This window comes from Leptinotarsa decemlineata, unplaced genomic scaffold (genome assembly GCF_025532065.1).
Source record: "Leptinotarsa decemlineata unplaced genomic scaffold, Ldec_3_MD MMD2_tig00000576_RagTag_RagTag, whole genome shotgun sequence".
Classification (NCBI taxonomy): domain Eukaryota; kingdom Metazoa; phylum Arthropoda; class Insecta; order Coleoptera; family Chrysomelidae; genus Leptinotarsa; species Leptinotarsa decemlineata.
Window position 1 is genome coordinate 8183116 of NW_027412551.1, and position 26781 is coordinate 8209896.

Below are 26781 nucleotides of genomic sequence, written 5' to 3' on the forward strand. Positions count from 1 at the left end.
AGATACCTAAGACCTTGAAACCGGTCTATATGTGATCTACTCGATTGATTTCAGCGTGGTCTTGCTGCTGGATGAACGAATAGCATCTATAAGACTATTTTCTGTGAGGCATCTTGGTCTGTCGGGAATAAATCAATATCTAGCGTGGTATTAGCCGGAAAAGAAATTGTTTTACGGCAGGCACTTACCAGAACCTTCTGTATATGAACGTTGGGAAATATAATAATAAAAATAACTGTTTCGAGATTTCATTTCGAAATATTCATTTTCTTATACGTCAGTATAAACTTCCATACTTCTATTGTTGTGAAACCAATTTTCAAATTTTGTGGATTTACTAAAAGCCTGTTATTCATGTGACGAAATTGATTTGTATTTATGTTTAACACTTTTTGCGAATTTGGTAGACCTGATGGACGCCGTTACTAAGTAGTTTATGTGGATTACACAGGATTTGTGATTAAGAAACGTTGAATTTCTATCTAAGTTAATACACTGTTCTAGCTGACGATAACTGTACTTTAGTAAAATAATTCTGCTGATATGATTTGTCTGTCACACCGGGGTTGCTGTTTTTAAACGATTTCTGAAAGAACTTCAGATATAAAGCATACCTATCTTCAGCGTGCTCAAAGTTTTTCAATAAATTAATACCAGATATTCTGAAAAAAAATCTTATGAAAGATATGTCATATCATCCTTTCCTGATTCTGAATTTTAGTCAATATTGCCTGAAAGTAATACCTAACACATGATCTCATGAATTCATTAAAAGAGAGATTTTCTAGATTTTTTTAATTATCCTTAAAAATCTTAGTGTGAGAGCTTGTACTTTAATGCCAGATAAACTCTTACGAACTCCTTCCTAATTTCAGCAATATCAAAAACACGATTAAATCTTCCAATCTGGTACACATATCACCAAATTATTCTTGAAAATAAAACATAGTCTTTGAAAAACTATGTATCGACAATACACAAATAGGCTCCAAAAGCTAAATGATACCTATTGAAATGGATGTTTCTGCCAGATTTTACTTATATATTCCATATCATTCCAAATTTAGAGTTATTTTTCTCCAGTGACTCACAAACGTTTCAGGAAAATCTTGGACATTTCGTAATTCCCTTTATTAACGAACCCTGGGTTTTACAACTGTTTTATAAGAACAGTAAATTTCTTATGGAGCATCTTCATTTCTTTATACTATGCAAGGCATGGTATAAAGATATTATCTTCATACTATGTCAATAGCCTCTTATCTAACAACTGGCTACAAGGATAGTATTACCTTTTCATTGTACATACATATTACATTTTTATATAATAAAGTACGAAAAAAATCATTTTCTTTTTGCAACGCTGCATAAACGTGACTGATTTGTCATGTCTTGTCACTTGTCAGTTGGACAGTCAGACGTTCTGTCTGACGTTCAGTGACAAAAAAAATCATCTAACCAATTCAATTTTCAGAATTTTCTTCAATAAAGATGCGATTCTGTTTCTGAAGCAAAATATAATTCAATATGTTTACTTAAAATCGTCGAAGCTTTTTCACCCAAGCCCTGGAATTTTTCAACTAGCATGTGCTAGGTATGGATTCCCATTTTCAACATAAAATAAAATTAGGACAGAAAATGGATGGCGAAACGGCCGACGAGGCTAATAATTTATTGGGAAATGGAATTCTCGTGGAGACAACTACAGGGTAAATTTCGAGGCTTTGAGTTTCAGTATTTACTTACAAAATATTTGTTTTTAGTTTAATTTGTATGTCCTTAAATGATGCACTTTCATTAGATTCAAACTTATCAGTTGATGACTTACGAAACGTTGCTGCGCAGTTGATTTCTCAGCAGAATGTAGTAACACATACTTCGAAATTAGCTCAAACCAATCTCAGTTGTGATAGCGATGGTTTCTCAAGTGAATGTAGTGATATAAGCACTACCACATCTGGATCTACTGTTCAGTCCACCTACAAAACTTTTCCACCTTTACTGAGTGACATTCAATCGAATGTATTCAGATATGGAAGACATACACAAAATATTAGACCCAGTGGTAATTATTTGTTTCAATTGCTCAAACTTGTAAATGAAATATTCATTGGACACAAGTATTTTTGTCCGCTGATCACGAATCTGAAGCAAAAGTTTGGGGCCTTGTTATACTTGCCTTGGTATTGCCACTGAAAAAACTTGACTATTTCAGAAAAATCCATAACTACAGTCTTTTTACAATTGCAGGCTGCAGACTTTTTATCACCCATTTTAAAAGTTTTTCACAGAATGAAAACATTTTTCCCCAGAATATATTTTTGGTATCATATTTCTAATATCTTCACCTAACTAGCGTTTAGTTTTTATTTGTCCTAAAAAAAGTCAGTCAAAAAATGGAAAGAGGATCATAACAAGCACCAAACGTGATGGCACAGGTATAGACTCTTCCAACTAAATTCTTATTAGATTACAATAAGCCCCTTGCCGGCCAGTGTTGTACCTATAACTAGTTTCAATTAGGGTAGCAAATGGAACATGACTTCTGTGTATTTTAAAAAAATATTTTATTTAGTTATTATAGGTGGTAGTACAGTCCATAAAAATGTTATATAATGATACACTCTTGATGACCGATTTTTTGTTAGGTGATGACATTTTTTGGTGCTTGCTCTACTTATTTTAAAGCTTACTTCATCTAACTTATTAAAAAATGCATAGACTTTTCCAACACAAATTCACACATGATATGGAGTACCAATTGATGAAGTAAACCTTATTGTATTTTTGTATGTATGTAACACATTATTGTTGAACCTCAAAAACTAGAGTGCAGTGTTCAGATTGGTTATTAGAGGACAAAAATATGTGAGTCGAAATTATTTGCAAGCCATTGAAATGAATAATTCCTGACAAAATGTTATTTCAGCAAGTACTATTGACAGAACCTCCTTGAATATTACGGGAGTTGAAAGTGAATCTGACCTGAATGAAAGAACGATAAAAATTATTTGTAATAAACCAGTTATAAAAATTGAACCTGCCATCCAAATTCCTGTTATGGCTAAAACTCTGGCAGATGCAGCTAAACCAAAGAAGGGACGAGGCGGCTGGCCTAAGGGTAGAAAACGGAAACCCGAGTTATTGAATCTGCCGCCCAAGGCTCCAGCAACAGGGTACACTCTTTATCTCAACGAACAAAGAAAGTTGTTCAAAGAAAGTAAATTAGTCTTCCACGAAATTACTAAAATAATTGGTAATAAATGGTCCAGCTTGACTTTGGAAGAGAAAAAACCTTATTTAGAGAAAGCTGAAGAAGACAAAAAAAGGTATAGAGAGGAACTGAAACAATACAGACAGTCGGACGCTTATAGAACTTATCTTACTAAAAAGAGGAAAAAGAGGCTGCAGTATAATATCCTTTCCGAGAGTGACATGGATGCCACTGATGATTTTGATGTGAGCATTTAAATTTATTTCAGACTATTCGAAAACTTAATAGGGTCGTTGCATGACTACATTAACAGTAAACTAAAGGTTAGGGACTTGCGAAGAAGAGTAGACTTTATTCTCTTGTGTGGAAATTCAAAATATAAATAAATTCGTAAAATATATACGTGACTGTTCAAAAAATGAGGTGATTGTTCAAATTTCGTAGGCTACGTACATTCGATTAGCGTTTTTTTATGCTAGTAAACTCGTCTCGAACATATGTTAACAGCTTCAGCTGTTTAGTATGATTAGTTTGTTGATGAGAGGTATAAAAGTTAGAAGTGTTTTGCGTGTTCAACAATTTTCTGCTATAAAAAACTGGATCAATAAATTAGCATTAGCATATTTAATTTAATACCAGTAGACTGAAACTCAATGAAAATAAATCATAAAGACCAACATTTTGTACCAACTCAAATTGCCTGAAGGGACTAACTGTTTAACTCTTAGGTTTGACTTCAATACATTCACCTCGGTAAAAGACTGTCTAGCATAAATGTTCATCTTCTGAAGCACGTAACAATCTTCTCCGCATTGAAGATAACTCACTCTTGATTTTTTGAAAGGCAACGCAATTTTCTGTCTGTCTGTCTGTTTAAAATCTGTTTTTCCGTTAATCAGCTGTCGCCCCCATACGAACGACAACTCTCAGAAGTTGAGAAACTTGTACGAGCTAAGGACTAACGAGGTCTTACCTTTTAACGTGCGATTCCTAACACTGTTGCAGAATCATCCCCGCCTCAACCAGATTAATGGGAATCGAACCCACGTTCTTCCGATCGTGAGTCGGGCGCACTACCACCGCGGCCAATTCCACAACATTATGTAGTGACACTATGGGGGAATCCTAGGGCAGTCTGTTGCAAACCCAAGCTTGGACATCTATCGCTGAATGAGATTTGTCCTCTGTCTTTCACTGCAGCTTTCATTGAAAAAAAGGTTCCTTAAATCATTGCAGCTGTGGGTTTCATTGAACATTATCATCCAAGACCGTTCAAATTATCGACCTACTTCTGTTACATCACACGCAAAAATTACTGAAAAGTTTCTTGAAATTCGTTCAACAGAATTCTCAAACATAACAGAAATAATTAGCTCAAATCAATTTGGATTTCAAGCCAAGAAAAATAATCATGACACCTACCTTCTTTTCATTTTTATTTGAAGTTTTTTCGATTTTTATAAAGCATTCTATTGCATGAATCATAAGTTTTGCTCAGAAAACTGCACCAATATGGAATAGAGGGAATTGCTCACTAATCGGATCTACTGGTAGATGTCAATTGGTTAAATCTTCTATTTTATCTAAAATATAACTCACAGAGTACCACAAAATTCAATATTAGGTCTCTCCCTCTATCATGTTTGAAATGTTTCAGTATTAATTTACTTCATTTTAAATGTATCCTTCCTGTCGAAATGTACATAATAATTTGTAAGTTGTATTGTTTGATTTTTTTTTTAGTCTTAAGGTTACCTCTGACGTACTACAAATACATATGTGTAAAGCGGTTAATAACTCTATCTACTCACTTCTATGATATACCTCAATTGAACTCACATATGTCTTATTTAAACAAAAGCAACATATGCTGTTCAGGAAGAAGATAATGAAGAACTGTATTGTCGAACTTGTGACCAATGGTTTCACAATCTACACAATAAACGTGAACATCTTCAAGGTAAGCAGCATCTACAATCTGTAGCAGGTGATATTACTAGAGAATTGGGATCTGATGATGTTGGCACCACCAGCGCAGTTTCATTCAGTACTTCCCTAGATGAATCTAGCCTTGATGGCATGCCTAATTTGAGAAGCACTGGAGATGGTAAAGTCAGTGGTGCTTCATTGAATTCATCAATTTTTGATGTGATGGCAAACTTGGCATCAATAGTTTCAAGTAAGTCAACTATAGCAATATAATTAAAAACTCACAAACTCACTTTACTGTGCTTCTCACTATTAAAAATTTGCTGTACAACAGGGTAGCCCTGCTCAAGGAAGTAGTGAAAATACAGTAAACTGTTTTTATATGGATTTTCATGGGGTATCATTATATGATTCAATTCAATAATATAATTCATTCATTAAAAATTTACATGAAATTATAATTACAAGATTATGAAAACATGGATATTACAGAGGTTGGTTCACCAAACCGGAGTAAGATCAGGAGATTTAAAATTTGATTTATCAGAGTCGGTGCCGAAGTCAGAGTCAAAGAAAAATATAATTCAGTTTTCATATCAACTATAAACCACTTTAATTCAAAACAAACAAAATCAAGGGGAGCTTGAAGGGTTTCTAACGAACAAAACAAACAAGTCAAAACTTGTAGGTTCGCACTGTAACTAGAAACATTCATGATGTTTTAACCTCCACTGTAATCTCCTATTCAAAATTATTGTAGGTGGAGTCGGGGGTATAGAATAAATTTTAAGTTTCAACATTTCATAGCTGAAGTCAAAGCTTCCTAACACCCCGAATTAGAATGACAGATAAACAAATATAACAATAACATTGATAATTTCCAGCAGGGATAATTTACTGTTTTCAAATATCTAACTAGTTTTTGGGAAATGAAGGTTTTGGCCTTCTACTTCTTCATCTTTATACAAAAGGGGGAATCTTCCAAACAATGGAAGAAAACATATAATTTCAAAATGAACTCTTTTCAAAGATTTGTAGATCAAGCAAAAAAGTAATTTTCAGACACAAACTAAAAAAATTGCCCGCTCGAGACAAATATAGGATGTTTTTTTATAGAGGAATAAAACTTTGAAATGGAATGAAATAAAGATGAATTTTTGAATTGACATGAACTTTACTTTATTCGAAAGATAATCTTCTGTCATTATAATTTTAAAATGACTTCTGGCATATGACCCCCACGGCTGGCTCGGACGTAGTTAATTCCAATTTTCGATTACTTTTTCCAACATTTGTGGCCGTATACAGGCAATAACGCGGAGAATATTGTCTTCCAAGTGGTGAATCGTTTCGGGCCTATCGACGTAGACTAGCGACTTACATATCCCCTCAGAAAATAGTCTAGCGGCGTTAAATCGCACGATCTTGGAGGCCAATTCACGGGTCCGAAACGTGAAACTATGCGATTACCAAACGTTTCCTTCAATAAATTAATTGTGGCACGAGATGTTTGACATGTTGCACCTTCGTGCTGAAAACACAGCTCCTGCACATGGCTGTTCAATTGATAAACGAAAAAGCCAATAATCATTGCTTTATAACGGTCATCATCGACTGTAACGTTCTGACCAGCATCGTTTTTAAAGAAGTACGGACAATGATTCCACTAGCCCATAAACCACACCAAACAGTCACTCTTTCTGGATGATCATAACTCCAAATAAGCCACTTTTGTTTATTGACGTATGGATTCAAACAAAAGTGAGATTCATCACTAAACAAAATTCGTTTATGAAAATTGAGATCAACGGCAATCTTGTTTTGGGCCCATTAACCGAATCTACGCCTTGCTAGGTCGCACATTTTCGCTGTAATTCAAAAATCTATGAAAATGCTTGGTTTTATAAAGAGAACCACACGTGATTTCACCAACATCACTGCTATTAAATCTCTTTATTTTTCCCTGGTTATAACTCATCTCGATTATTGATCCCCTCATTACGTTACACAAAAAGTGAAACTCGAGGCTGTACAGCACAATTTCCTGTGATATATTGCCTTCAAGATGCGTGTATACTATACTCACTGCCTTGGAATGTATTTTGAACATACCTTCTCTTGAGGCTCGCAGAAAACAGATTTAATACTTCTATTCAAAATAATCAACGGACAGCTCTCAGCTTCTTTCAAAAGTATCTTTATATGTCCCCAGTTGTTCAACTAGACAGGTGCAAACGTTTTACGTTTCTTTTCACAGATTTAATTATTCATATAACAGCTTTATTCCCAGAACTCTTCGATTGGCTAACTCTTTGATTCGGGACTTCCTCTACGCTATGCTCCACAGCAGCAATGACTTCTTCTATATGCATTGTATGACGTCTCTGTGGATGCGTATTATCATTTAGAGTAAACTTGTTGCGAAAATGTCCAATAGTTAATCAAATTAATTGGTCTGATGAACGATTATGTTGACCTTAAAATGGACGTAGTGCGCGATACGTATTTTGAGTGGAACCATGATTTTCAAAATAAATTTGCACAATACGAAAGCGTTATTCAGGCGTCACTCTATTCATATTGAAATGCCAAACCAAACTGAACATGAATCACTTGACAACTGATAAAATGGCCACCAGATAAAAAAGTGTTGCCTACTTTTAAGTTCTATACCTCTATAAAAACACATTTTACTTTCATTTAAACGTTTTGTGAAATATGCTTTCACTAAATATATATGTTGATTTACATGATAGAAATAATTGAGAAATTCTCTCTTTTCAAGAGATTATGTAAAATCGGAGGCCGACACCTCCATTAACAAAATCTGATTATTATTTTTCATACCCAAATTATTTTGTTGATTGTGAGTTTCATTACAGAAAGGGAAACAGAAATAAAAATCCTCCAGAACAGGGAACAAGAATATATATCGCAAAAGCAGGCCCTTTCTAATCAGCTGATGCAATTGAGTGAGAGACACAAAAAATTGCAGAAAGATTTTCTGCAATTGAAGGAAAAAGAAAGGGATGTGGAACAGAAAATCAACCAATTGTCGGCGGTGCCGAATTGCTTCATAATTAAAGAAAATATTGGGTAGTTTGCCGCACCTGATAGATACATTATTATTACATTGAGTTGGTAAGATAAATATAATTCATGCATATGAAAGATGAAGATTTATTTTGGAATTCACAGGAATCCTACACCCCTAAATGTGAAATATTCCTGAAAATATGCAAGATAGGTAAAATGTGTGCAATATGAGATCTATAATTTCATGTAGAATCTAAATCTGTAATGAAATTTAGTATGTTCCATTCAAAATAACACAGTTCAAACCTACTTAACATAATTTCCATACTACCAAATTTTCATAATTTTCCTAGTCATACTTTTAGAATATTCTTCGATGCAGTTCTATGACAGTCACCCTGTCGGACTATAATCTATGTATAATATACAGTTAAAAGTAAATACCTTCACCAATATTATAATTTATCATGATGCGATCATATTTTGCTCTATAGTAATGATAAAGTTAGTTTTAATGTTATTTTTTATATGAAGAATTGAATTTGATATCTTCGAATTTCCTGTCCCACAATTTTTAGTAATTTTTCGCTAAGGAACGTTTATTCAATTAAACCGAATGTTGTATGTTTTCTAGGTTGGTGGCAGCCAATTGAAAAATGTTGATTCCCAAATATTTTTCACATTCAGGGCCGAGAAGCAGAGCAGCAGTCGGTAATACAGGGACTCACAAGTAGCACCATGGGGAGAGGTTGAATTATACCTACTTTCTGTGAAAGATATTTTTTTTGTTTAAATTGAAAGGGGGATTTTTTAGAAGAGATTAGTTTTTGGTTTCCAATTCTCCATATTTATACAAAGAATTATGGGAAACTTCCAAAGAAAGAAAGCAATCACTGTCTTATATGGATGTATAATAATAAACATATTCACTATAGCGAAATTATAAAAAATACTAGATGTATCTAAAATATATATGTTATAATTTCCCAATTTTAAAAAAACTCATTCGCAATGAACAATTTTACAATTTACCTAGATCGTAGTTTGAAAGAAAACCTTTCATTTAACAAATACACTGGTAAAGTTACTTTGAAAAAAAAAAATATATATATATATATATATATATATATATATATATATATATATATTAATTTTACTATTAATGTAAGTTACAAAAAGGATTTGAAGCTCTATAACTTCTATTTAATTATCCGCGAGCGCTTTCGACAGCTGGTCGTGCTGTAATCCTCTAGGCACTCCTCAAACTGAACGTGTCATCCGGTGTGTGTCCTTTTATAAGGTCCGAACGCCTCAATTCAGGTACTTCTGTTGCTTTAGGTAAATTTGACTGTATTTGGATTACCTCAAGTACTATTCTTTGTGTTGAAACTTCTCTAGGTTTATTATTTCTAGGAGTGTATATTGATTTGTTTAATATATTGAATGTTAGGTCTTGTGTTTTGATTTGTACTTGTTCCTCGATAAGTGATTTTTGACTGTTATGGCGAGTGTTGCGAGGTTTGATTTATATACTATTGGGTTTATGTATGCCTTTTTGTGTTCATCGTACCTTTGGATCAGTTTTTTCCAAAGGGAAACCGCATGGACATTTGGGAAAACTTAAACATCCATAAATTTAACAGTCAACAATCACTTATCGAGGAACAAGTACAAATCAAAACACAACAAGACCTAACATTCAATATATTAAACAAATCAATATACACTCCTAGAAACAATAAACCTAGAGAAGTTTCAACACAAAGAATAGTACTTGAGGTAATCCAAATACAGTCAAATTTACCTAAAGCAACAAGAGTACCTGTATTGAGGCGTTCGGACCATATAAAAGGACACACACAGGATGACACATTCAGATAGAATAGTGCCTAGAGGATGACAGCACAACCAGCTGTCGAAAGCGTTCGCAGATAATCAAGTAGAAGTTATAGAGCTTCAAATCTTTTTTGTAACTTACATTAATAGTAAAATACTGAAAATAAAAGAAAAAATTAGTTGCATATATGTATTTGAGTTTATATGAACGAACCTCATCGTTGTAATGTGCATAAAGACCTGGATCCTTGCCACATGGACCGCTCCGAAGACTGAAATGTAACATGAGAAAATGAAACAAAAGAAAAAATACTTCTGATCTTAATTGCTTTCTTTTTTTTTGGAAGTTTCCTTCAATTTTCTTTATAAAGGCGAAAAAGAGAAAGCCATAAAGCTTTTTTCCGGATAATTTTTTTATTTGAATCTATTATATAAATTTTGAACATCTGTCAGTATGTTGAACATTTTATGTGAACATTATAAAACATGTTATCATTTGAGATGAATTTATGGTATATTTAAGTTTTATTATGATAGGTGAGATTGAAAGTAATTTGTGAATTATTATATTTATTTTTATAATAACCAATTTTATACAATAAATAACTAGTGAAATTACAAATTTGCATTTTTATAACTCCCTTTAATTGAAGACACATTTTCATTTCGAAATGATCATTAAAACATCCCTATATACTGAAAACCTCGGATTATAGTTCATAGTTCATTCATTTATTCAGTATTTTCAACTCTGGAAAAATTATAAATATTTGTTCTACAGTTCCGAGAGGTCAGACTTTATTTTGGTAAACTTTCTTCTTTTTGAATCAAAGACACCTCGTTCATATTTTTCGGAGACGAAAAAAGTTTGACGTCAAAGGCACTTGTGAACTGACTATAAGTGGTTTAAAAAACTGCATTCAGTGTGAATCGAACCCACAATAATTGCTTTACAAGCTCAGAGTTCAACCTCTAACTGCTTAAAAATTGGTATGACATGAAAGAAATCTAGTTTCTAACACACAGTTAGGAACTTTTGGTGTAGTAATGAATATTATCGAAGATTTATCTAAATCTTGGCTGTCTGAGTTGTCCCGCATTTCTAGTTTCCTAATTATGAAGATCTGAGTGTTTGGAGAGTAGTATTTTGTGTTTATATATTTCTAACAGGGGGTAGAAAATCAACATACAGGGCAGACATTATTCACAATTTTCTAAAAAGTGGTTGACAGTGTGCGTCGAATGTAGCTCCAGCTGATAATTCTGATGGCTTTTTTCTGCATGTGAAAAGCTCTGATCGCGTACGTAGATCTACCCTAAAGGAGTATCCCATATATTTACTAAAGCAATATGGAATATTATTAAGTCTGAAACAGCACCGAATATTACAAAAATCAACAAATCTAAACTCATGGCTGATGAGTTAAACGACTATTTTGCAATGGTAGGATCAGAAACAGCAAGTAAAATAGGAAAAATCAATGTTCCCGCTATTGAAACGCTGAGAAATAATAATATAGATAATGTCTGATCAATCTATTTTTCTGAAGCGGATGAAAAAGAAATTAAACAAATTTTGAATGAAATTAAACGTAAACGTACTGAAGATATATTTGGAATTTCAACCACAATTTTGAAGGACTTAGGTGATGTAATAGCGCAACCTATTACATTAATAATCAATAAATGCATAAACGAAGGGGTGTTTCCAGATGAACTAAATCATGCAAAAGTTATACCAGTTTTTAAAAAAGGGGAAGATATTCCAAATAACTTTAGACCCATTTCAATTCTACCAGTAATATCAAAGATTTTCGAAATGGTAATCAAAAAGAGATTAGTCCAGTTCTTTGACAGTTCAGCATTTTTCAACAGCTCTCAGCATGGATATCAGCAAGGAAAATCTACAATGACAGCAATGATAGAGATTATTCAAAAAATCATAGATGCCATTGATAATCAAGAGGACTCCCAGATATTAAGCTGTGACTTGAGTAAAGCTTTCGATACTGTTGACCATGAAATACTGTTAGAGAAATTATCATATTATGGAGTAAGAGGAATTTCGTATAAACTGCTCAAGTCATATCTGTCAAATCGTTTCCAATCGACATGGTGGAAAAATTCACTATCTCAGACAATTCCGGTAACTCAAGGAGTGCCCCAAGGTTCTATTTTAGGGCCAATTCTGTTTATCATCTACACAAACGATCTTCTCGAAAATATCAAGGTTTATGCATCAAGTGCATATGCAGATGATGCAACTTTTCTAGTTAAAGGCAAAGATGAAGGTGACATAAGACAACAGACAGAGCAAGTTCTAGCCGAAGCAGATATTTGGTTTACGGCAAATATACTCCTGCTAAACAAAGAAAAAACTCAAAGGCTAATGATGTCAAGCAAAAACAATACAGAGGAAAAATCACTAAAATTCCTTGGAATACATCTGGACTCAAAACTAAATTGGAAGGTACAAATAAGCAAAATGAGTAAGAAGCTTAATTCAGCAATATATTGTATAAGGAGAATGAAAACAATTTCAACACATCAAGCGGCTAAAATAACCTATTTTTCAAACTTTCACAGCATAGCAACTTACGGAATCCCTTTGTGGGGCACAAGTTCTGATTCAAACAAAATATTTCTTCAGCAAAAAAAAGCCATCAGAATTCTATGCGGACTTGCATATAGAGAAAGCTGCAAAGAGGCTTTTCGTCAACATAGAATCCTCACCATTCCCAGTGCATATTATATATAGTTGTCTAAAATATGTTCACGCAAATCCAGAGATGTTCTCAAAAAATTTACTCAATCATTCCTATGATACCAGAAATAAAGATTTACTGCAAGTTCCTCTTCATCGATTGAAGAAAACACAGCAAGGATGCGATTATTGGGGCGCAAAATTATATAATAAAATTCCAGACTTTGCAAAAAAGAAACACTCGAATGAATTCTCCATCTGGCTGAAAAATGTCCTAATAGAAAAATGTTTCTATTCAATAGAAGATTTTATAAATGAATAATACATGTTCTACATCTCTTGTAGGTTTACATGTGCATAATAATTTTGTATATATTAATTTTATTTTATTTTGATCTGTGCATCTCTGTGTATATGTATTTTAATTTTAATACTAAGGAAATAACGACGTTGTAATGTTTCATTTACAATGAATAAATTGATTGATTGATTGATATGAAAGGTGATAGTGAAAAAGGGAATGATAAGAACTGAGAAGTGTTTTATGGCTCAATGCTTTTTTCAACTAGGGAAGTAGAAACAACTGTGTTGAAGAGTGGTGAGAGAAAGGGAGTAAATGGGATTTTTAGTCAATACGCTTTTGGAAAACGAACTTGCTCTACTTTACGTCAAGCTTTCATCTCAGAATTGAGACTTGCTTTAAGACGTCACAACAAAAATATAATAGAAAATAGCTTGAAAATGGACAATACTTGCAAGTGACTTCAGTTCAATACGTTTGAAAACTAATAATTATAAGAAAACCATGAAATCGAGACATTGGTGGCAGTGGTATCGAAATTTCGAATACCTGACATTAGTTTTGATACATAGAAGTTTACCTAGGATGAAAAATAGAGATTGCATCTTCTGATACAACCTGCTGATCTTCAGCTTTTCCTGTTTCAGTAAATATTTACACATTTATTGTATCATTCTGGGAATAAATACCTATCATTATTATTATTAGACATAGCCAAAGGTAGAAAGTGTAACTTCCAGAAGCTACCACATTGTTACCAGTCAAGGAGTAGTCTAATTTATGTCTTTGTTATATGTAAGGTTAGAAAGCCCGTACACAAGCCACATTTTGCGGTCGGATCGACCACACAATTGCAGTCGCGTTCCAGCGAACTCAAGCCGCCCATAAGAAATACTGTACTAGACGTACACGGGCGTTCACAAAAGTCAAAACGGGCGTCTGCGTCAACTTGCTGCTGATCTCCGCCGAGATGTCATCGCGGCATCCGCCGTACACTAAGCACAAACTTGCAGTCGTACCCAACCGCGTACACCGTCGTGTACTTTTTCTCATATTGGTTTCACAGCGTTCAATTTTTCATTTCAAAATTCTAATAAATTCATCAAAAGAACTAATGGACATTCTGAAGTAATTAAAAAAATACGAGTGTGATTTGCCTAGTAAACGAATTGACCTGGACTCATATATTATCTCCATCCACCTGGCAAACATTACATTAGTAATGTCATGTCCAAAGCTAACTGTAAGAGTGACATTATTAATCTTAAAAGTTTCTACTAAAATTAATCCAATAAATTATTGATAGGCCTGTAAATGATTTTGAATTTGATATATCAACGGAATTGATCCATCTCCAGTAAATATTAGGTCGTTTTGAAAGTTTTGTCCGTTTTAATGTCACGATTTTTGTATTGTGTATCTCATTAAAAATTTCTAATGTGTAGTGGTTTATACTGATCGATAAAGCCCAAAAAAATTAATCAGGCATTTGGCAATGATAGTGTTAACTAAAGCATTGTTGGACGTTGGTTTGCGAAATGTTTTCCGAAGATTTTAGCCTCGAAGTGGTCGATCTACAGTAATCCGTCTAAAAATCCCGTCTCTTCTTCTCTCCCACAAAATTACTTATACAGCTTTTTCAAAAAAAAAGGTTCTGAAATGATTTCTGCTTACTTTCTCATTTTCAATACCTAACTTGAATATGTTGTATCGAATTTCTGAATCAAATAATTTCCTCTTCTTCAATGTATTTTTTTTTTCAGTAGATATGGAAACACGCTAATATTTTCAAATCAATTGAAGATAGGTATAGGATAATGACCATGAGATATGCCTGGAATAATCTGAAGAATCCAAAAATTGAATAATATACTGAGGTTTGTATTCGAAATGAAAAAATTTGGTATTGGGCACTGTTGCGTGGTTCACTAAATGCATTTTCAACAAATACTTCTAACCATTGATTCGGCCAGTACCATTACTACTTCAAGCTCTTTTAATTCGGCCAGTACCATTATTACTTCAAGACCTTTTATTGTTCGAAATAAATAAATACATAAAAATTGAAATGTTTTTAATGGAAAAAATCAAAATATAAACAACACAACTGATCAAGTTCCGGGATCCATTTCTTTTCGTTTTCTCGATAATGCAGAATCTCTGTGATACTCATCATTCTCATCTGTACCATACGCAATAGTCAGTGAGTAGGCTTCATCTTTCACAATGAGGTCACAATGTTGGTCATTCGTTGGAAGATCATTGAAATCGCAAGGAACTTCCTCTTTCACCGAAACCTCTTCCTTGACTATAACTGACGTTAAATCTGCTGTGTTTATTAGAAATGAATTACCTTCGCTGTCGTCACATTCCAAATCTTCTCGTTCAGATTTGATCGAAGTCATAATTTCCGAATTTGTTTCCATTGTGATGCTTTCTTGGCTCTCACCACAATCAACCCTTTCAAATTCATGTACTTCTACTTGACTAGTATCGCCGGCAGATATTGACTCGTTTTGTCCGAGCGGACTGCTGGTCACCAATCTATCATTATCATGTTGTTTGGAAGACTTCCTTCTTTTTCGTCGTGACTCTTCTTTTTCTAGTAATCGCCTGTTCTGAGCAACGTCGTCGCAGGAAACTAATTCTTGATGGGAAGCAAATTTGGTTTTATACGAATGGATCACTTTCTCAGATTCTTTACACTCCTCGATAAAATTGAAAGCTGACTCAAGTCGTGCAACACATTTGTGGCATATCATTGGATTGTAGGCTATGTCAAAATCCTAAAAATAAAAGAATCTTTGTAAAATTAGTAATTCCTACTTACATTGTAAGGTTGATTATAAAGACTTTATTAACTGGACATTCTAACATACAAAACAGAAATAACGACAAAATTTTTAGCAATTATAATCATCTTATACTAAAAGTGACATTCAAACATAAACAACAGAGCCTGTATCAAGAATAGAGTATACAGCGTGACTCACGGTCGATGGTAGGTTAGACGTTTCTGGAAAACGCAAAGCATGATTTTTCTGAAAATTTCACCTCTCACATTTCCTTACTTGTTCTATCGATCTAAAATATTTTCAGCATTGCGGCGTTGCCACTTCTATCAAAAATTCCTAGCAATTATATTTTTTTAAATGGAACACTCCGTATATTAATACATTTTTGGAATCGTTCTAGTATTTGAATACTTTTTTGTTGATAATGTCCTATACCTATCTTTATCTGTTTTCGAGATAAAAAATAAATTGTGCTAAATATGGTCCAAAACATAGCCTTAATTGAAATTAAGTACATCAGTACTCTCAATTCATGAAAAGTTGATATTTTGATGATAGTTTCGACAAACTCGAAATATTCAAATAACACCAAGAAATCGACTCCATATCATACAGGGCGTGCTAAAATTACTATTATTTCCATTGTGCATAAAAGTAGTCCCTATACCTATAGTCTATTTCAAAAGAGTGTAGAGTAATAAAATCTCATTAAGTATTCAAAAGCGCTACAGGGTAATCCGTCAATAAATTCTGTCACTTCCCTAGTCCGCATTGCAAAATTATGTCGTTTCATAAAGAGCAGGTAGGTATCACCCTGTTTTGAGGGATTTGTCCATTGTTATCGACGGATAAATACTGAGTCAGAGGCGCGCTAGTGGGATAATTGCCAAAAGAATATGCATTCATAAAAATTATATTAAAGGAAATAAAAATTTAATACAGCAGAACAGTGTTATTAAAAAAATATAAAATGTAACAATAAAATATATACGAACCGAAATCGGGAAATACTCACAAACACACACGAACGAACTTTACGTATTGAAACACTTGTGGGGACTTTAAATCAATTTATTCACAAAAACGACAAGAACTTTACTGGATACGTTATTACAATTTGACACTTGAACAATACTAAAACTGTGAACTTCCCTTAACGTTTAACAACACTCTATTTATACCCTAATTGAATGTTCTAGAGATTACTAGGTACAATTTTCGAGAACCTTCCGAGAAAATAATTATTCAGACTACCCTTAATTCTAAACCCTAACCTAAGCAAAAGTGTCACTGTCACTGATACACTGGTCTCTGTCCAGATTGCTTATCCCGCTACAGTATATTTACAATTCAATTAAATTATTCTACCTCAGTATAGTCTTCATCCGAAGAACTGTCATCATCCCCTGGTGTTATAATTATAGGGTCAACCACCTGATCGACCAAGTTGTCCAGTTCCCACATTTTATCTTCCTCTTTTAAAACATGCTGGATTGCTTTTTGCCAGTTTTCTGATGTGATTTCCATAATGGCTTGATCAAACAATACCTTGACATCTTTCATTTTAAATGTGGTATTGTGCCTTGCAACATATCCTTTAACTTGTGCCCATATAAGTTCTATAGGATTTAATTCGCAATGATATGGCGGTAGGCGCAGCACAGTTACTTTATACTTTTCTGCTACATCTTCTACGGCATATTTCATGAAGCGAGATTTATGTTGTTTTACTATGGCTAGTAGTTCCTTCTTTACTGAATTCGTCTCAAACTGAATACCTTTTTTTGACAGCCAGTTAATAATTTCTTGCTTTCTCCAAGCTGAAGTTGGTACCTTCTCTAAGCGCCTTGAATGGTAGCTTGCATTATCCATAACCACGACCGAATCAGCTGAAAGAAATTTTAACATTTCCCCGAAGTAGTCTTCGAAGACATCCGAATTCATGTCCTCATGATAATCTCCCGTCCGGCACGACTCAAAGCTTAACAAACCTTCTTTTAAAAATCCGTCTTCGCTTCCAATGTGAGCAATTATAAGCCTCTTCCCTTTTCCCGAAGGCACTTTAATACCCGTCGAAAGGCCTTCTATGAAAGATTGGCGAGAACTTGTTATATTTTTATCTTGCCACATTTTTTTGACTATATAACCTTCGTTTATCCACGTCTCATCAAGATAAAAAATTTTCTTTTGCTCTCTGCGGTACTGCTTTATAGTTGTCAAATATTTTCGTCTCCAGCAAACAATTTCATCACTTTCCAGTAATAGTGCCTTTCGATTGTGCTTTTCCCAGGCAAAATTCATACTTTTTAAAGTTTTCCATAAAAGTTTTCTGGATATCAAAGGAATATCGTTATCTTGGCTTATCTCGATAAATATTTTTTCAAGAGTGGGTATTTCCTTTTTAAAATAAAACGAATGAACTTTTCTTCGAATGTCACATTTGGTGTCTTCATCTAAGATTTTTATTGGTCTTCCTGATTTTCTCTTGCATGGACTTACCTGGCCTGATATCTTTCTTTCTCGCAATAATTTAAAAATCGTGGACTGTCCAATTCCAGTCATTCGGGCACATCGCTCAACACTTTCTTGCACAGACAAACTAGGGTGATCGTGTTTTATGCAATCATATACATTTAAAATTATAACTTTTTCGCAAACAGATAGCGGAGAATTTTTTACACTTCTTTTCTTTGGAGTAAATGTCCCCATTTTATAACTTTTTCACTATTTCTATATCACAATATCACTGTACGTTTAATTGGTGTAGTAACAATTACTATTATAACTCGAATGTTTAAGACACCATTACAATATATTTAAACCCTTTTTCTTAATTACCTGGGTTTAATAGGTATTGCATGATTGGTGGGCAGGGTCAAAAAGGGACTATTATAATGACATGGCACCTCGGAACTAAGTGTTAACCCTTTTTTGAGAAATCATGCTCAAGTATATGAACCCAAATTGCATATTAAATAAGTTTACAAGAACCACTAAAATTAATCTTAATCTTTTTTTAAGAAATTTTACTTACCTAAATACATGTAGGTACTTAGTTTTAGACCAAATTACTTCCCAAAAATGGCCTTTTATTATTATCTATGTCTGTAATTTTTAATTTACTTTAATTATTAAGTTTAATAATCCTAAGATTTGCCTACGCCCATGGACGACAACGAAATTCAGGCAAATTTTATGACACTTCATGATTTATTACTCTACACTCTTTTGAAATAGACTATAAATCGTCAAGTTTTCTCAATAAAGTCGCTTCTTCTAGAAACATTTTTTTTTTTAGAATTTGGATTTAGGTAGTAGTATGAATTATCAAGCTTATAGCAGTTCGGTTACTTTTATAAGTATTTTACAAAGAGTTATCGACGGTGTTTCGAATCATCTTCCAAAATGAATGCAAATATCGATTATTCAAACGAAGTTCTTACGAAATTATTTATTATACACATGAACAAAGTGATCAAATCATTGTCAGAACGTGTAAAAAATTCAACCAAATGTATCCTGAATTAACACCAATGAACGAGAGGAAGTTTGTAAGGTTACAAAATAATTTCCTTAACTATGGCTCAAAGTTTCCAGGGAACAACTGTACCAAAAATCAGTCATTTCTAGGTAAAAAGTAAGATTTTGTGGACTAAAACATGTGAAAGTACAGACAATAACAGAATAGGATGATTCAAAATAACAAAATTGTAAACAAACTATCACATTTTCACAATAAATGCTAAACACTTTAAAATATTTTTTTGTACGCGACTTGTGGTTGCTTTTTCAATTTCCTAGGGATCCATATCTTCAATACTCCGCACTATTCGCCGTCGCAATTCTTCTTTGGTAGGCACTGGAGTACTGTATACTCTTTCTTTTAAAACACCCCATAAAAAAGTCAAGTGGCGTAAGATCGGGTGATCTCGGTGGCCAATCCCACGGCCCTAGACGATCGTCGAAGAGTTCGTCAAGTTTCCTGGAATCTTCCTGGGTGGAATGAGCTGGCGCTCCGTCCAGTTGAAACTACGAATTCTTATATTCCTCTAAAGGCAAATTTTCAAGAAAATCCGTTACAGTCGTCCTCAATATTTGGAGATATCTCAGTGCATTCAGTGTGTCTTCATAATTAAAAAAGCTAATTTTATTGTTCTTCAGAATACAGAAAACATTCAGGTCAAATTTTTCTTGAAAACCCATTTCTTTTGTAACATGATGATTATGATTGATGATTATGATCAGCCCAAAAATGTTTATTCCTTTTATTGAAAATACCATCCCTCGTAAATTTTGATTCGTCGCTCCAAATTATTTTTGACAAAAATTCCCGATCTTCCTGTGTGTGAATCAAAACGAATTCACAAAAATGCATTCTACGTTCAAAGTCTTCTGTTTTTAGAGCTTGAACTTTGGTAAACTTATACGGATGCATTCCGTGATTTTTCAAAATTCGTTGTTGTACTGAAGCATGTGATACACCTAAATCTTTTTCTGCACTGCGAATGGAAGCAATAATAATAATAATACAATAATCCCCACTCACAAAATAAAATGCCACTTTCAACACGTGAATAACTATTTTTCCACAAAAACGGCTTTATTAAGAAAACTTGACGATTTAGGTATAGGGACGTGTATATCACCTTGAAGCATTTTTCACCATCTTTCAATTTATCGAGTAATATACAGGGGGTTTCATTTGAAAAAATGAACTTTCGACTACTTTTATGCACAATGGAAATAAAAGTAATTTTAGCACGCCCTGTATGATATGGAGTCGATTTCTTGGTGTTATTTGAATATTTCGAGTTTGTCGAAACTATCATCAAAATATCAACTTTTCATGAATTGAGAGTACTGATGTACTTAATTTCAATTAAGGCTATGTTTTGGACCATATTTAGCACAATTTATTTTTTATCTCGAAAACAGATAAAGATAGGTATAGGACATTATTAACAAAAAAGTATTCAAATACTAGAGCGATTCCAAAAATGTATTAATATACGGGGTGTTCCATTCAAAAAAATATAATTGCATGATCGTAACCAAAGAAGAACCAACCAAAATATTAACGTCAGCTGTGAAAGCCTACATTAGGTTACTATTACGTTACAATCAGCTTTATTTGTTTTTATACTTACAAAGTTTGGCATCACAACATTGATCATACTGTTAACCCTTTCGGTTTGCAAAATTTTATTCTGCTTGTAAGCTTCACTTCTGCCGGCGTAGTTGACATCCCACGTTGTAAGTGGAACCATTTGTGTCTTTGCAGCCGATTCAAGGCACATTCTACAAACCACTTTTCCGAAATGTCTTTTAGGTATTGATTGTTTTGCGACATCTTTCGCATGACTGAAAAACATGTAACATATGTAAATCATTTGATTATGAATCGCATTATATGTGGACAAATTGAAAGCTTAAATAATGAAATAATATCTAAGTTGAATAACAATATAGTGTTATGAATTTTTTTGCTGCAGAAAGGAATGAGAAAGGGGATTCAAACAAACCGTTCATATAAATTAAATCATTGTGTTTTTAGAAGCAAATCAAGTGCAAAGATAATCAAATATAGGGTGTGTTCGGAACTTCTCTTGCATCTGTCAGACAAATGAATGTGATTTCAAACTGTTGTTTAATGTTCAGAAATCAGTAAAGTGATCGTCAGTTGTCGCACTAGCGGTGGAGCTAAAGAAAACAGCATGAAGAAGTCATTGGACAAAAATCGGTTCAAATGATTTCTATACCGAGCAAAAAGGTAATAATATTTTTTTTTATTATTAATAATAATACTAACTCTGTCACCGAGTTGGAACCCGTTCAGCAAAAAGCTCAAATAAAAGCCGCAGAGATCACCTCACTTCTGCGGAAACAGAAGAATAAGCCGATGCATGGGGTCTTCTTCAATAACATTGAAGACCTTGGCTTATCAAAGCGCCTCACTTTCGCTTTTCTCAGGTCGAGTGGGCTGAAGTCGGAAACTGAGGGGTTCATCATGGCTTGCCAGGATGGTGTTTTTAACACTTTAGTCTACCACAGTCGTGTGATGGGTATAGAGGTTCCTGATACAAGGTGCAGGGCCTGCCGCGAGGCGCCAGAGACCCTAATGCACTTGCTATCACTATGTTCAACGTATGCCGTTTCGGCCTATATCCATCGACATAACGCGGCCCTAAGAGTGCTATATTACCATCTACGGCACTCTTACGGTATTGACGAGACACCGGTGTTGCCCTACGCTCCGGGGGATATTGAATCCGTTGTGGGGAACGAGAAGTGCCGAATTTATTGGAACTATTCGTTCCACACCCTCAGGCTCATACAAGCTAATAAGCCTGATGTGGTCCTTCTCGACCACCAGAGCAAGACGATATTTGTGGACGAGTTTTCAGCTCCTGGCAAGACGAATATCGTCCGAAAAGAGGAGGAAAAACGTATAAAATATCTTTCTCTTCGAATTCCGCAGACTCTATCCAGATCACTCTGTCGAAATGGTTGTTCTGATATTACTGGAGTCCTTGGTGGAATGATGTCCTATCTACTCTCGAATCTTAAAATCATACCGGCTTGCCGCACTAAGGCAGTAATCTTAGCCGGACAGATGCAGAAGGCTGTCATTCTTGGCTCACTGTGCTTGCTCAGGGCACATGATTTTCAGACCCAATGATCACTTACTCCACGGTGTGGGGAATGGTCGTTGGTTGATAATGCTGGCGCGCCCTCCCGAATGTATCGGGGCTTAGGGGGATAGGCTTGACCAGTGCCCAACTACGGTGAAAAAAAAATGAATTAGTTTATTGACATCAGAAATAACATGATACATTATTATGGAGAAAAACAAAATACAAATTTGTCAATAGGATACAAGAATGAACAGAGTTCATTCTTCCTCTTGCACCTTACAAAAAAAAATGAAAAAGATAAAAAACAAAAAAAAACAAAGAACCTAACATTGTAATTGTGATAGCGGGTACGACATTTAATTGGGAATGTTCCTCCTGACGAAAATCAAGTAGTTTTCATAAAAGAGCTCTAAAACAACGCATTTAAAACTTATCATTTCAACCTTTTTTTAAAAAAAATTATCTAAATACTTAAAAAAGAGGAATGAAAATTAATGCATTCAACATTTAAAGGGATTCGTTTCTATTTCACCATTTGGCAACATCGTTTTGATGATTCCTCTATTAGACCGTGCTATTAGACTCTATTAGATCGTGCTTTCGGGCTCTGTAACACGATGGAAGGTCTCGAGAAAGAACTAGACATCATCAAAAATGATCTTCAACGGAACGGCTACTCCAAAGCGATGGTAGAAAAGACCTTGGCTAAAAGACAGCGGGAGAGAGAAGCTGTCACAACCAGTGCTTGCACTTCCCTATATCAGAGGATTATCGGAGAGGATAAGAAGAATTGGTTCCAAGTATAACATCAGAACCTGCTTCAGATTCGGTAACACTATCCGTAACAGCCTCACGAAAACCAGGCCACCAAACGCGGACTGCGATTCCAAGAATTGCATTTACCGGATACCCTGTGAGTGCGGAAAATTCTATATTGGTGAAACTAAGAGGCCATTGAATGTTCGCATTGCCGAGCACAGAAAACACACAGGAAACCAGCAAATCAGGAATAGCAGACCATGTTTGGACCCATCAACACAACATCGAGTGGTTCCAAGATGAGATCTTGTACAGAGAGGAACATTGGTTTAGGAGAAAATTCAAGGAAGCCGCATACATGTTGTCCAACAACGTATTCAGCCAGGCCAGCGTAGAAATACGTAACATATGGAAACCCATCATCAAACGAAAAATGTCCAACTCCCGCCAAACGGTCATCTTCCATGGAACCGGTGAAGCGGAAAATGGAAAGCGGGGATAAGTGAAAGTACTCGAACGACCTATAAATAGTCATGTCTCGGAGGAATCAGTCCAGTCATCACCCGAAGACGATTGTAGATACTAACAATCGAAACGTCGTGAACTAACTTGACTTGGAATCTCTCAACTTTTTATTTCTATTTTCTTTTTTCATTTCTTCATTTTTATTTATTTTTGTTCAATTGTTCTATTTTACTTGTATTTTATTTCAGTAATATTTCATTTCAGGTTTATTTTGCTTAATATAATTGTTATTTTCAGCTATTCATTTTTAATTCTTCTTTTTATAGTTGTTTTAGGGATTTCAAATCATTTTATATAGTAGACAATGGAAGTCCGAACTAGTGAAATTCATCATGAAACATTGTCAATCACCTTCAAACAAATGTAGAAGATATTCGGGTATTATTGTTTTTTCATAAGGTGTTCTTTCAGGCAGTACCTGAAACTGGAAACAGATTTTGACCGAAAGGAAGGTGGTAGGTTGTTATAGAATTGAGCTATGTAAATGACCTTTTGAGAAATTCAATAGAGTGTCTAACAACATGGATCATTATGCGCCTGATGTTCACATTATGAACATCAGTTCGATAATTTATTTTGTTATAGAGATAGGGAGCTGTTCAATAACTTCGGTTCTCTTTTCTTGACACCGCACGAAAATCTCACAAGAGTTCTGAACTCTTTGATCACAAATGAGTTCAGAATCAACCAATCACAAATGAGTAATTTGGTTAATTTGAGTTCATCATCGATAAAAACTCCTAGATTTTTAACCTGATTTAGAACCGGTAAACCAGTGTCATCAATTTTTCTGATTAAATCGCTAAGTTTTGATATTGTGACTTTCCTTCCAAATACAATCATAGAGCATTTGGAATTATTAACTTACAGGCCATGTTTTTTCGATACATTAACGAATTGATTCAAATCCTCATTAATGATATTTTCGCTTTGCTGTATAGAGTCAGGAGTAAAAGAATAATACAACTGTGTATCATCAGCATACTTATGCTATTTGAATTTTTTTCAAACAGGTTGTCAATGGGAGGTGTAAATTATGTAGAGGATAGGTCAAAGGATTGAACCCTGTGGGACACCTGCAGAAGTATTTTTGAAATCTGACATGTGGTTCTCCACTTTAACAATTTGTTGTCTATGTGAAAGATATGAATCTAAAAATTTCAAAATGTTTCGAGAAAGCACTTTGAATTTTTTTCAATGAGTATGATATTAATCTAATATTAACATAAGTTTGAAAAAAGGATTTGAAGCTTTAATAATTTCTACCTATTACGCTTTTGATATCAGGCTGTGCTATCATCTTCATGGCTCTATTCAGGTTGAACGTTTTATCTTCTTGTTTGTTCTTTCATACGGTTAGAACGCCTTGGTGCAGGTATTTGTCACCTCCCGTAATATCTTTTGTAACCCAAATATAGGCAAATTTAAAGAGACATCCGGAGGACAGGAGGGGATGAATACCTGCACTAAGGCGTTCTCACCGTATAAAAGAACAAACAAGAAGATAAAACGTTCAGTTTGAGTAGAGCCATGAAGATGATAGCACAGCCTGGTATCAAAAGCACTCGCATGTAATAAGTAGAAGTTATTACAGCTTCAAATCTTTTTTGTAAACATAAGTTAATATCAAAATACTAAAAATAAAGAAAAATTAGTTGCATCAATAAAAAAAATTAATCTAATATAAAAAAAACGTGTGCGTCTCGGGACGTTTGACGGAAGCGATAACTTAAAACTGATCTAAGTTGAACTACCTATTTGATGTTTTGATTGGTTTCCGGGTTTTGCTATGGTCTTCTTTGGTTACAATCTTCAAACGTTTCATCTGCGACTGCGGCTGTCATCTTCAGTGGCATGGTCGTCAAGAAGAGTACTTCGACCATTCCACTGAAGATGACTGCCGTAGTTGCAGTTGTAACGTTTGGAGTTTGTAACCAAAGAAGACCACCTAAAACTCGGAAACCAATATAAACACTGACGTCAGCCGTGAAAGCCTACATTCCTATATGAAATATTGAAATTCTTCAACACTGTCCGACGAGAGACGAGGAGCCTGCCTTCCGCTGACGTATGCGTGAGAGAAAAGGAAGCCAGGCAAACTGGCGCCGTTACGCGTTAGGTAACGAAGCGGTTTACCCTCCCATAAGAAGTTATCACTTCAAAACACCACATTATATTTATTAATTTTGTGTCGATTTCGAGTCAATATACAGAAATATTTATTTCTTAGAAACAAAATACTAATAATTTGAAAAAAAAAACTTTGAATTCTGATGATACATAAATTATTATTCTACTTCTTCATATACATCTTCTGCTGTGTCTGTGTCATAATCATCACTTTCCTCACAACTATCATCGGAGCTGTCGATGACGAGATTCTGCTCTTCTTCCAATTATTCTTCTTCTTCGATATATCTGACGTTTCAACAATATCACATTTGAAATAAAAAAATTTCAATTTCGATTTTTTCGTTTATTGTAAATTTGTTTGATAACGAAACATCATAAACATATAAATCAAATATAATATTTTTGAAGAATAATAATATAAGAAAATTCAACGTACGTTTTGAAACAAGGTAAAATAGTTTTTCACCAGCAAAATTCCACAAAAAATTCTGACTCGAGATTTAACTTGTCTGTACACAATTTATACCTATGAGTTAGATCTCTTTCCCTTCCCATTTTAAATCTCCCTCTCTCTATATACTCGCCCGAAAACGAAATTGTTATGTTCATACTCCAAAAATCTGAGCTTCACTGTTCAATTCAGTTCCCTGAGTTACTAATAATGATATCTAATTTAAAATAAATAACTTCCAATAACTTACATTTTCAACTCACCTTGATTCATGAGACGATGGCTCAGACCCACAGGTTGAACGATATTTTTTTGGTAATGCTGTGAATAGTCTGTAACACTTTGAATGATATTTTTGTTCGTCATTTACATCCACTGGTACTTTAGCGTCTTTCATCGATAAATTATTATTTTTTCGTATATCTAGAATAGTTTTACACTTTATTAAAAAACTTGTAGTGAA

At 34.2% G+C, this 26781-nt stretch overlaps 2 protein-coding genes across 17 annotated transcripts in view; one reads left to right on the forward strand and one right to left on the reverse strand.

Moving 5' to 3' along the window:
- The first annotated feature begins 1390 nt into the window (after positions 1-1390).
- On the forward strand, positions 1391-9206 carry LOC111509505 (uncharacterized). Its single transcript, XM_023165266.2, has 6 exons — positions 1391-1709; positions 1764-2065; positions 2930-3459; positions 5093-5393; positions 8026-8284; positions 8814-9206. The coding sequence occupies exons 1-5, from the start codon at positions 1597-1599 to the stop codon at positions 8241-8243; spliced, it is 1464 nt and encodes a 487-aa protein (XP_023021034.2). The 5' UTR covers positions 1391-1596; the 3' UTR covers positions 8244-8284; positions 8814-9206.
- A 5871-nt stretch (positions 9207-15077) lies between these two features.
- LOC111511485 (uncharacterized) overlaps positions 15078-26781 on the reverse strand; it is a 147192-nt gene continuing 135488 nt past the window's right edge. For all 16 annotated transcript variants that reach the window (XM_074174354.1, XM_074174350.1, XM_074174344.1 and 13 more), the window contains 2 exons: positions 20963-21176; positions 15078-15806 (listed from right to left, as the gene is read on the reverse strand). In XM_074174354.1, coding sequence (XP_074030455.1) covers positions 15132-15806; positions 20963-21176 — 889 coding nt within the window. In that variant the 3' untranslated portion in view covers positions 15078-15131. The remainder of the gene's footprint in view (positions 15807-20962; positions 21177-26781) is intronic.

What these genes read in the sequence shown, in the direction of transcription:
- LOC111509505 (XM_023165266.2), top strand. Translation starts at nt 1,597, where the DNA reads ATGGATTCCCATTTTCAACATAAAATAAAATTAGGACAGAAAATGGAT. An exon ending in ACAAAATATTAGACCCAGTG is followed by an intron (nt 2,066 to 2,929) that starts GTAATTATTTGT and finishes ATGTTATTTCAG; the next exon opens with CAAGTACTATTGACAGAACC. An exon ending in ATGCCACTGATGATTTTGAT is followed by an intron (nt 3,460 to 5,092) that starts GTGAGCATTTAA and finishes TATGCTGTTCAG; the next exon opens with GAAGAAGATAATGAAGAACT.